Source organism: Monodon monoceros, unplaced genomic scaffold (genome assembly GCF_005190385.1).
Source record: "Monodon monoceros isolate NGI ecotype Baffin Bay Population unplaced genomic scaffold, NGI_Narwhal_1 Super_Scaffold_6, whole genome shotgun sequence".
In the NCBI taxonomy this organism is placed as follows: domain Eukaryota; kingdom Metazoa; phylum Chordata; class Mammalia; order Artiodactyla; family Monodontidae; genus Monodon; species Monodon monoceros.
In genome coordinates this window covers 39,738,338-39,750,339 of record NW_021703783.1, presented here as the reverse complement: position 1 = coordinate 39,750,339, position 12,002 = coordinate 39,738,338, and the positions used below count along the sequence as shown (strand labels likewise).

The following is a 12,002-nucleotide window of genomic DNA, read 5'->3' as shown; positions in this document are numbered from 1 at the left end:
AGTACCACTTAGCCACTTACCAGCTGGTGACCTTGGGCAAGTACCTTAACCTTCATAGCCTCAGTTTCCTCAGCTGTAAACGAGGAAGGTCGTGAGGATTACATAGGATAATGATGACATTAAGGCCAGGCACAGTGCGGAGTGCTGCATTAGCTCGATTAATTCTCACAACAGCCCTTTGGTGACAAGTCATTATACCTCCACTCTACATATAAGAGCCTTGAGGCTCAGAAAGGTCCAGTAACTTGCCCAAGGTCACAGGCCAACTCTCAGGCTGAAGCATGTAACTTCCATGCTGTTCCAAGCCTGTAGATGTAGTTTCTTTACCTGGCTGCAATGCCCAGGGCCAGGGCTGGCTTCATGTGCTCTGATTTCAGCAGTGGGTGGGGAGGAAGGAACTCTAGCTCCATCCCAGAGGCTCAGAAGCAACTCAGTCAAACTCGGTTCCCCAGGGCCCTTCCATAGCAGCTCAACTCTTGGCAGGACTGTACGGTTTACAGAGACTTTTTACCCATATTAGTTAGTGGATCCTTCCAATAACCCTGTTTGCCCCCAGTTAACAGATGAGAAAGGAGGCAAGGGAAACTTAAGTGTCTTATTCAGGATCACACAGGTAGGAAATGGCAAAGTTAACCTTGAACCCATTCTGGTTCACCACAGTTGCCTTCAGAACCCTCTGGGGGAAATCACACACTATCTAACCCTAATATCATTGTCACCTCAGTGTGTGTGTGTGTGTATGTTTTCCTCTATTCAAAGAACAGATGTGTTTTACTTATTTATTTTTAACTGAGGTATAGTTGATTACAATATTATATAAATTTCAGTTGTAGGACATAGTAATCCACAATTTTAAAGGTTATATTCCATTTACAGTTATTATAAAGTACTGGCTATATTCCCTATGTTGTACAATATATCCTTGTAGCTTATTTATTTTGTTTTGTTTTGTTTTGTTTTTGTTTTTGTTTTGCGGTACGCGGGCCTCTCACTGTTGTGGCCTCTCCCATTGTGGAGCACAGGCTCCGGACGCGCAGGCCCAGCGGCCATGGCTCACGGGCCCAGCCGCTCCGCAGCATGTGGGATCTTCCCAGACCGGGGCACGAACCCGTGTCCCCTGCATCGGCAGGTAGACTCTCAACCACTACGCCACCAGGGAAGCCCTTATTTATTTTATACATGGTAGTATGTACCTCTTAATCCCCTAACCCTATCTTGCTCCTCCCCCTTCCCTCTCCCCACAGGTAGCCACTAGCTTTTTCTCTATATCTGTGAGTCTGTTTCTTTTTTGTTATATTCACTAGTTTGTTTTACTTTTTAAGATTCCACAAGTAAGTGATATCATGCAGTGTTTGTCTTTCTCTGTCTGATTTATCTCACTTAGCATAATGCCCTCCAAGTCCATCCATGTTGTTGCAAATGGCAAAATTTTATTTTTATGGCTGAGTAATATTCCATTGTGTGTGTGTATATGTATATATATATATATATATATATATATATATATATAAAACACATCTTCTTTATGCATTCATCTTTTGATGGACACAAGAGCAGATTTATTTTCAAGTCTTTCAAAATTTGGTAATACTTGACTAAAAAGTTGAAACATTCTGTACAGAATTCCAAATAATTTATGTAGATACTCCACCCCCAAGGAGACGAAGTATAACTCCCCACTCCTTAAGTGTGGGCTTCATATAATGACTTCCTTCTGAAGAGTGCAATATAAAAAGGGGGTAAAAAGAGGAACATAACAGTGGAGAAACCTGACAAACACCACCTCAGCCAGGTGATCAATTCATGTTCGTAGGAGGTACCCTGAATATGATGTGAGGAGAATGGTACATCTTCCTCCCCAAAACCCATAACCCTCATCTCTTCAGAAAAACATCAGACAAATCCCACCTGGGGGACAGTCTACAAAATATCTGACCAACCCTCCTCAAAACTGTCTAGGTCATCAGAAACAAGGAAAACCTGAGAAAACTGTCACATTCGAGAGGAATCTATGGAAACATGATGACTAAATGTAATGTGGTGTCCTGAAAGGAATTCTAGACAGAAAAAGGATATTAGGAAAAAACTAAGGAAACCTGAATTAAGAATGGATTTTATTAATAGTAATGTATTAACATTTGTTCATTGATTGTAACAAATGTACTACACTCATGTTAATAAAAGAGGACACTGGCTATGGGGTACATGCAAACTCTCTGCATGACCTTCACAACTTTTCTGTAAATCTACGACTGTTTGAAAAAATCAAGTTTATTTTTTAAAAAGGCCTAAAGTTTCAAGAAGATACTTAGTGAGAAGTCTCCCTCCCACCCTTCATCAGGTGCTCAGTGTTCTTCCCTAAAACACTGTCATGTCTCTTTCCAGAAAGGTGCTGTGAGGCAGCATGGTTTGGTGTTAAGAGTCTGGCCCCTACAACTGGAACGGCTGGCTCTCAATCTTGATCTCTGTCAGTTTCTAGCTGTGTGACCCTGGGCAATTCCTAACCCTCTCTGTACCCTGTGTCCTCAAAGATAAAATCCTTATAGGATTATTGGGAGAGTTCAATGTATTAATGAATATAGTAAGCACCTTACAAGTGGTTGCTTTCATTATCACAAATAAGCAAGCAAATCTATCTATGCAACAAATATGTTAAGAAAAAATACCCAAAACTTGTAAATAAGGCACACCAAAAAAATCACTACGTGCCCTTTCAAAGATATTTTAGATCACTGGCTAATAACCCCACCTATGGGTCATTCAGGGGAAGTAACTAAGTTTGCTATACGATTTACTATTGATGAATGCGCAGACTATAAAGTTAAGAGGTTAACTTGTAGAAGATTGATAAATAGCAAATTATTTTTGTCTGGTAGGAAAAAAAAAACAGTTATGGTTTTATTGCCAGGTAGGAATTGATTTTTTTGTATCTATCTTTGCAATCTTATTCAAGCATTCTTTTTTCCCCTGAATGTCTATAATAGTTTTTCATTTCTTCCTTTGATCCATCCTGCTGGTTTGCTCATTAAGTAGTTAAATAAATCTTGGTACTCACTACATATCTGTGTTAGTCAAGTTTACCTTGGTGCAGATTTTACTTTGACAAATAGTAGCATGCCATACACACTGTTCCACCCCGTGTTTTGTTTTTTGTTTTTTTCACTTAATACATCTTGAAGATAGCTTCACATGAGAACATAAAGAGCTTCCTTACTCTTGTTTTGCCACTGTATAGAATGCATCATACGGGTGTGCAGTATTTACACTCGGAATCAATTTAGCCAGTCCCCTTTTGATGGACACCTAGGTTGTTTCCACCCTTTTATTGTTGCAAACAATGCTGTATGAGTAACCTTGTACACAGGCTGAGAGTACAGTCACTTAGACAGAGGTGGATGGGAAGTCAGAAGGGGCTCTAGAGGGCAAAGGAGCCTCAGGGAGGGGCCTGATTACCTAGTCCCAGCCCGGCCTATCCCTTCGTCCCCTGGCTCTGTGCCAGCCTGGCCTCCTCCTGCCTCCTCCTCTCCATCCTGAGCTCCTGGTATCTCCAGACAGGAAGGGACAGCCTTCGATTCCCTGCAGACCTGGGCTCTGGCTTCCACTGAATGCCAGATGAGGGTGCCTTGGAGAGGAGGATCTTAGGGGCTTGGGGCCTGGGGCTGGTACTATCTCTGGGCTGGAGCCACTGATGGCACATGCTCAGTACACCCTGAGGGCTCTGGTAGGGGATGAAGACGCGGGGGCCAGGGACTTCCTGGGGGAGTTGGGGTACTGGGGGAGGGGGCGGGGCAGTGCCTAGCAGCTCTGGCACAGACTTGCTTCGGGTGCCCAGTGCAGGTGGGTGGTCAGGGCACAGGGTGTGGCAGGCAGTGGTGAGGAAAGGACTCGCCAGGCTGGTCGTGACGGTCACAAGGTGGTCCAGGACACCCCCCTCCTGAGGAGACTGCACGAAGGGGAGGCTCAAGGTGGCCTGAAGTCGTTCTAGGAAAGACGGGGCGGCCTGAGCCTGGGCCTGTGCCACAAGCCCGGGCAAGGCTGGCCACTCAGGCTGGTAACGATGGCTGAGCTGCTCCACTTGGGGCCGCCGTAGCAGATGCTGGATCCTTTGCACCGTGTCGAAGCTGTCGGTCAGAAATGCCCACTCCAGGGCTGTCTTGCCCCTGACAGGATCCACTGCAGTCAGGTCGGCACCTGGGGACAGGTACGGGGTGACATGGGGTAGGACAGGGATTGGTGACTTGCAGAAGGGCAGATTCTTTAGCAGCAGGACTGATTGGGGTTACATGCAAAGCCACAGAGTCCCATCCTGTTGCAGCTGGAAGCTGGGGCCCCTCTGTGGCTACAGCCCAGAGACAGTACCAGTCCCAGATCCCAACTTCCGGTTTAGGACTGATAGAGAAATTGGAGTCCAGCAAGGGGAAAAGACTTCACAGAGACCTACTGTGTGTGTGGGGGGGGGGCGGCTATCTCCAAAGCTGGAGAAGAATAGAGACCTCCTGAGCCAAGGCACTGACCAGAGGGGGGGTGTGACGTTTGCCCAGGATGGGTGGGGAGCGAGCTGTACCCTCTGGAGCAGGTGGAGCGGGGATTCTCATGGTTCCCACTCCTGGTTCTTCTCTGCACCACCACACACCCCTAATCCTGGGCACGAGGGGAGTAGCAGTCACTCTGAGACAAAGGAGGGGGTGTAGAGCTTCCTCCCTTCTCACCCCAAACCCAGTGTGACGGGATGGGAAAGGGAAAAGCTGGAGGCTGGGGTCCCCCAGAGTGAACAACAGAGGGCAGCCCCACCTCAGGGAGTAATGAGGGCCCGAGACTCCACAGACAGTGTGGACTTCACCCCAGAACAACTCTACACGGCCACACGTCTCAACTACCCGTCACTGCATTCCTGGAACCCTGGCTCGTCAGAGCTGGAAATCAGCCCAGAGAAAGCCATCACTCTCATCTTACACTGGTGAGGCCCAGAGAGGGAAGCTGTTTGCCCACGGTCACTCAGCTGGTGGCAGAGCCGGGATGAGAACTTAGGAATCTGGTTCCAGTTACCAGCCTTCTTTGTATTAGGTTCTCCACCTGGTCTAGGTTATCCTCCCAAGCTTTCTTTTCTGGGACCGCCATTCGCAATGCAAACAGAGCTATCAATAGCTGGACTTTGTTGCTTGTGAGAAGCCCCAGCACACTCTCCTCCTCCAGGAAGTCAGCCTGGATTGATCTTCCATCTCCACCTCTCTCCTCATTGCAACTATGACAGCTGATTTAGTGTCTGGTGGGGAGGCGTGGGGGAGGGACTGGAGACCACACATCCTGGTTCAGGCCCCATGCACCTGCCATGAGGAGGGCAGCCACGCATTCGGAGCGGTCCCGCATGGCGGCCTTCATCAGCGCAGTTAGCCCCCGCTGGTCCCGGCGCTCCAGGTCAAGGCCAGCATAGTAGTTGATCAGGAGACTCACCAGAGGCACATGGCCTGCAGGGCACCAAGGGCAGAGCTTAGCTACCCAAGAAAGGGATGACAAAGCCCCAAACCCACCCTCCACCCAACAAGGCAGCATCTGGGGTGGGAGAACGTCGGTGCAAAGAGTGTGGGACTGTGGCCGGGTCTGGCGGGGGTGGGGGGTGATAGGGTTTGGTAAAGGGTGGGGTTAGCAGCCTCTCACCTGCTTGGGCAGCCAGCATGAGGGCTGTGTCTCCTTCTTTGTCCTGCTGGTTCACATCCAGGAAAGGACAGCGGCTGAGCAGGGCCACAACACTTTGGAAGCCGTGGTAGCATGCGACCATGAGGCCTGTCTGGGGGAGGGACAGCTCAGCCCCGGTGCTTTCCTCCATGAGCTCCTTGGGGGGGCCCTGTGCCTTCTACCCCACAACTGTCCCAGAGATGTTCCAGCCCCTGTGAAGACCCACTCTCACCCACTCCCTTCCTCCTGAGGACCCAGGCTGTGGCTGTTGATCCTGAGACTCTCTAAGGATGAGTGTGGCGTGGTGAGGACACAGAGCGCCCCCTGCTGCCCTGTGAAGCACCCAGGGTAGCTCACCCTCCCATTGCTGTCCACCTGGGTGGCCTCCTCTGGGGAGACCCCATCATCCAGCATGGCTTGGAGCTGGGCAGTGTCATTGTGGAAACAGGCCCAGTACAGGGTGCCCAGCACGCAGCTTGGGGTAAAGGTCTCGTCGTCGGGGCAGGACAGGGTCTCAGCGACGTCCAGCCCTCCCTTCTGCAGTGTCAGTTCCTCCTCTTCCATCCTGGGGGCAAGAAGGCGAGTCTCCCCTCCTCACGCAGTTGGCATCTATGACACAGAACGAAGGGAACAGTCTCCCTGGATTCCGGGAGGGGTCCCAGCAGCTGGCCCTGGGGAGAGCCTTTTCCCGCTGGAGTCTCCCGTCCCATCCACCTTGGAGAGAGGACAAGCCCCTGGCAGGGAGGCCGAAGGGCAAGAGCCCTAAGAGGGCCGAAGTCGTTCACTGCAAGTGAGGGTCCTAGTGAGAGTCAAGGAAGAGAGGCGGTCTTCTCTTTCCCATGGGACCTTACCTGGGGTTTGGAGGGTCCCTAGGAGGCAGTCATTGCTGGGGCCCAGCCTGGAGCCCACAGCAACCCCCCAGACTCCTGGGAGCACACACACCGGGTCTCTGGAGTGTCTCGAGGTGGACTAACAGCCCCAGGAAGCAACGCAGGTAACAGATGGCGCGACTTAACAGAAAAAGCTGCCTCAGACACCTCGGGGCTGAGCCGGATCAAGCCGGGTTTGTTAGGGATGGAGGGTGAGGGCGGGTGCGGGCGGGGACGCTGCTCTCCTCTCCAAGCCGACCAACACCCGCCCCAAGAGCCTGGCCGGGGTGGGCGGGGCCCGAGTCAGGGCGGCTCCTCCCCCGCGGAGGCGGCTCTGAGAGTAAGACCCGCCTCTCTGCCGACGCGCTCACCTTCGGCCTTCTGGGGAGACTAGCTGCCGTAGAACCAGACCCTTCGACGACGGAAGCGTTGCCAGGTTTCCGAGCTCGGCCCCCAAAGCTGAAGTCCCTTCCTCCTTGGTGGAGCAGGGCTTGGTGAGGGGGTGGGGGTGGGGTGGGAGAGAGTGCAGGTGAAGACATCTCACTAAATAGGGGCTGGGACGGAGGTGGGGTGCCAGGGGTCACCTGAATCGATTTTTTGAGGATCTGGGAAAATTAAAGTATAAAGAATTGCTTAATTAGGGGTACAAAAATCATGATATATTAAGTTTAATGGATTAATCTGGTGTGGTAAATTAAATATGAAATATTTAAATTGTGTTAATACTTAATAAATCATTTAAATTAAACCATTTATTTACAATTATTTATCAAATTAATAAGTTATTATTTAAGTATTCTTTAAGTTAAATTACTATTAAATATCAAACTTAATGAATTGGGTTTGGACCTCAGGTGTAGAAAATGGAGCCAATCATATTGCTCTATTTATATCACTCCCACTAACAGACTGTACCAGATCTCTCTCTTGTTTTATTTTACTTCATTTGGTTTATCTCTTTCATCCCTGATCCCCACAGCCCATCCTCCTCCTTTCCTTTACCAACTGACACATATATCCTTGAAAATGTACATTTCATTGAAAAAGGTAGTGTTGATTTGTGTACGTTTTAAGTAACACCTTAGATTGTGCTACAGAGCTCATCGTGTTTGTTCCTTTTACTCAGCGTTATGTTTTTGGGATCTGGCCTTGTTGCGTTCTGTGCAGTGCGCCAGTCATGAGTGCCTTTGGTTGTAAGTAACCAAAAGCTGACCTCAGTGGTGTGGTGGCTGCCACATTCTGGCAGTTCAACATCCATCCAAAACTACAGAAGCTGGAAAGCTAAAATGACACCTCCCAGGTTCTTGTGAGCTAGGAATCTGTGATTTAGGTTCTACTCTTGAGTGAGGCATAAATTTGGGATAGAACTAAGTAGCATGGGACATCCGTTTTGCTGTCACAGGTCATGACAGATGCAGGAGGGTCCTGGTGAGCAGCTTCCTGATTCATCAGCTTCCTGTAGTAGTGACTGTTGTTTTCCCCATCATAGGCAGAGGTCACATGCCTCCCAAAGCTGGGAGTTGTTCCAGGACCTAGAGCCTGCTCCTCCATTTAAACTAGCCAGATTTATTTCTGTTGTCTGCAGTTGAACCCTAACTGACACATGTGGCTTAAACAAATAGAGGTTTATTCTTCATACGGGATAAAAAGTTCAGGCGTAAGAAGCTGTTCGTGTTGATTTAGTAACTTTATGTTGTCAGGGCCTTCTCTAGGAGTCTCTTGACTTTTCCTCATGGTCACAAGATGGCTGCTGTACCTGTAGCCATCACAGTAAAATGTGGTGAATGCACACTGTGGACTCTATGCAGCAGTTAGAAGAAATCTACCAGCTTATGTGTCAGAAATCACTGATGAGATGATAGAATCCCTATCCATAACCTCCCTTCTCTCTAGTCACCTCTTATTATAGTTTGGTGTGACCAGGTGACACAATTTTGGCCAATGAAATGCAAGCAGCAGTCTGATGGGTGAGGCTCCCGAAAAAAATCTTTGCTCTCTTGATAAAATATGTGAGGTGTACCTTTTAACCTCTTTCTTTCTTCCCTCTTATTCCTGCTGAATAGAATTCCATAGTGTGCATCCATCACATTTTACTTATTTACTCTTCCAGTGATGAACACCCATGTTGCCTCCAACTTCATGCCACTGCAAGTAATGCTGCAGTGAGCATCCTTGTACATATCTAGTTGTAGACCTGAAAGAGAGCATCTCTGAGACTGCTAGGTCATAGGGAACATACATACTTATTGACCAGGTACTGTCGGATTGCTCCCTATTTTGCAGTGCACCCACCAACAGTGCATAAAAGTCTCCCAAATCATTACAAACCCTTGTACTTATTCGGCCTTCTAATGTTTGTCAATCTGATGGTACAGAACTATAAGGGGATATTGCTATGTTACATTGGATTTTTCTGGTTATCAACAAGGTGAGCATCTCCCCACATACCTGATAGTCATTCTTGTTTCCCCTTCTGTGAATCACCTGTTCATAGCCTGGGTCCAATGTTCTATTAGAATTTCCTGTCTTTTTCTTATTGAGTTTTCAGGAATTCCTTTTAATATTCTAGATAATAAACCCATTGTCAGATGGGTTTTAAATGTGGCAACTGTAATGTAAACCTTTCTGTTAGCTTTATCTGTGGTGAACTTCATCGAAAGAAATCCTGAATTTTGATGTGGTTAAATTCATAAAAAATCTCCTTATACTTTGTGATTTTGGGTCTTGCTTAAGAAGAATTTCCCACTCCAAGATCACAAGGATCTTCATCTCTCATTACTCTTGCAGTTTTATTTTTAATATTTAGTTTTTAATCCATCTGGAATTTACTTTTATATATGGTGTGAGGAAGAGAGCTGTTATGAACTGAAATGTGTCCCCCTAAAATTCATATGTGGAAGGCTTAACCCCCAATGTGGCTGTATTTGGAGACAGTGATATTATGGAGGTACTTAAGACTAAGTGAGTTCATAGGGGGCCCTAATCCAATAGGACTGCTGTCCTTTTAGAAAAGGGAGAGACACCAGAGCACGCTCTCTTTCTCTTTTTCTCTCCTCCCTTCCCCCACCCCTGTGTGAGCACAGTGGAAAGACCATGTGAGGATACAGTGAGAAGAGGCCATCTACAAGCCAAGGAGAGAGCTCTCACCAGAAACCAACCCTGCTGGCATCTTGATCTCGGACTTCCAGCCTCCAGAACAGTGAGAAAATAGATTTCTATGGTTGAAGCTTCCCAGTCTGTGGTATTTTGTTATGGCAGCTCAAACAGACTAATACAAGATCCAGTCTTTTCTCCAACTAGTGAAATAACCCCATCTATTAGACAATTCTCTTCCCCCTGATTTGTAGCATCATCTTTATCATATATAAACTTCAAGTTTTCTTTAATGTTTTATGTTGTGTTTGAGTTCTTATATCATTTTACTAGACTGTTCCAGTGCTGATGCAACACTGATTTTATTACTCCAGCTTTGTAGTATGTCTGACTACCTGATAGGGTGAGTTCTCCTTATTTCATTTTCTTTTTCAAAATTGATTTTTATTCTTTCATAAAAAATTGCAGGACTTCCCTGGTGGTGCAGTGGTCAAGAATCTGCCTGCCAATGCAGGGGACACAGGTTCAAGCCCTGGTCTGGGAAGATCCCACATGCCATGGAGCAACTAAGCCCATGTGCCACAACTATTGAGCCCACGAGCCACAACTACTGAGCCCCCGTGCCACAACCACTGAAGCCTGCACGCCTAGAGCTGGTGCTCCACAACAAGAGAAGCCACCGCAATGAGAAGCCTGTGCACCACCACAAAGAATAGCCCCTGCTTGCCGCAACTAGAGAAAGCCTGCGCACAGCAACGAAGACCCAACACAGCCAAAAAAAAAAAAAAAATTGCAAATAAGTTTGTTGAATTCTTTAGAAAAAATTTGCTGGCATTTTGATAGGAATTGCATTGAATTTATAGATTAATTTGGAGAAAGTTGACTGCCTCACAATGTTAAATTTTCTCCTCCACAAACACGGTATATATCCATTTTCCAGGTTTTCCTTTATGTTCTTCAATAGTGTTAAATTTTCTCCAGCAAGGTCTTATACATTCATTGTTAGGTTGATTCCTAGATTCTTTATAGTTTTTCTTGCTATTGTAATTAAAGTCTCATGTTTTTGTTTTGCTTATTGTTGATGTAGATTTAATTTTTTCTTTCTCTTTCTTAGACCTCATATATGCTGAATCAGATTAATCACAATCCCCAGTTCTCATTATTGGTGCCTGTATAGTCTGCTTTTATTTAGCTTATTAATTAGTTAATTATTTTTAACAAGGCAATAAATACCTGGAATACCACCTCCAAACGAAAGCTTGAACTTGACAATACACTACGTGATTTTCCCAATGTATCCCCTGCCTCTCCCCACCCAAGGCAGCTATAATCCTGAATTTCATGCCTTTTGTTTTGTTCCTTTATATATTGTTTTATTGCATCTTTAGGTATTCCTTCAAGATATATATATTATGTATATTACACATATATAATTCTAGTATTTTAAAGGATGTAAATGCTGTATGTAGCCTTTTGCTGTCTACTTTTATCACTAAATAACATATTGCTAAGATTCATTCATATTGTTGTGTGGTGCTACAGTCCGGTCATCTTTGTTGCTATGCGTATATTCACTCCATTGTGTGAATATACCACAGTTATCATGCTGCTTTATTGATGGATATTTGGGGTGTTTCCAAGTTTCTGCCACTATAAATTGTGCAGCTATGAACACTCTTCTTTTTTTTTTTTTGATCCAGCAGGGAGGTATGCAAGATCTTAGTTACCTGACTAGGGATCGAACCCACGCCCCCCTGTAGTGGAAGCACGGAGTCTTAACCACTGGACCGCCAGGGAAGTCCCAAACACTCTTCTTTTTTTAATGAGAAATTTCCATTTTAATATAAAGGTGGTCCTGTGCCTGATAACTTCAGTTAGGGACTCACACAGAACAGACTGGGTACCAGCATTTAGTAAAATTCAGTTGAAGATTATAGTGCATTTTAAATATAAAAATAAGACTTTTAGTTTAAAAAGAGTACATAGCCCTGGATACATCCATAAAACAATGGAAAATTATAAAGCAGGGCTACATCTAGTTATGGGTCCATAAGCCACAGGATTCTCAAACCTCACAGGATGTTTGATACTGAACTTTCTTAAACTTTTAAATAATGCAATTGATCTTCTCAGGCAAGATGCATTTGAAAGGAGGCCTAGTGAGCAATAACATTTGGAGGCTCTTCTGAAGTGACGGGATCCTCCTGGCTCTGGCGCAGAGGCCCATGGGAGTACCTGGCGGAGAGGACAAACCGGGCTGCTATTTGAACAGGTGGGCACCCACATCCATCCATGAGAGATTTACATTTGCTGGCACACGAGGGTTCCAAACCACAATTGGAATCTTCCTTTTTCAACTTGCATCTT

The 12,002-nt window shown here is 46.1% G+C and overlaps 1 protein-coding gene across 2 annotated transcripts; it reads right to left on the bottom strand.

Moving 5' to 3' along the window:
- Nucleotides 1–3,325: 3,325 nt before the first annotated feature.
- ANKRD33 (ankyrin repeat domain 33) lies at nt 3,326–5,781 on the bottom strand. Of its 2 annotated transcripts, none has more exons than XM_029206469.1 (4): nt 5,656–5,781; nt 5,325–5,465; nt 3,796–4,191; nt 3,326–3,601 (listed from the first exon to the last, which is right to left on the bottom strand). In XM_029206469.1, exons 1-4 carry the CDS (start codon nt 5,774–5,776, stop codon nt 3,450–3,452), a joined length of 810 nt encoding a protein of 269 aa, XP_029062302.1. In that variant the 5' UTR covers nt 5,777–5,781; the 3' UTR covers nt 3,326–3,449. The 2 variants fall into 2 exon arrangements, with proteins under 2 accessions (XP_029062302.1, XP_029062301.1); XM_029206468.1 differs by adding an exon at nt 4,284–4,339 and having other exon boundaries at nt 3,326–4,191; nt 5,297–5,465; nt 5,656–5,776.
- Between the last annotated feature and the right edge of the window lie 6,221 nt (nt 5,782–12,002).

Bases quoted from the DNA above. Each gene is read 5' to 3' on its own strand.
- ANKRD33 (XM_029206468.1), bottom strand. From the start codon at position 5,776: ATGGTCGCATGCTACCACGGCTTCCAAAGTGTTGTGGCCCTGCTCAGC. The intron at 5,466-5,655 runs GTGAGAGGCTGC...GGTGCCCTGCAG, and splicing joins CATGCTGGCTGCCCAAGCAG to GCCATGTGCCTCTGGTGAGT. The intron at 4,340-5,296 runs GTCTCCAGTCCC...TCTGGGCTGTAG, and splicing joins GGCCTGAACCAGGATGTGTG to CCACAGAGGGGCCCCAGCTT.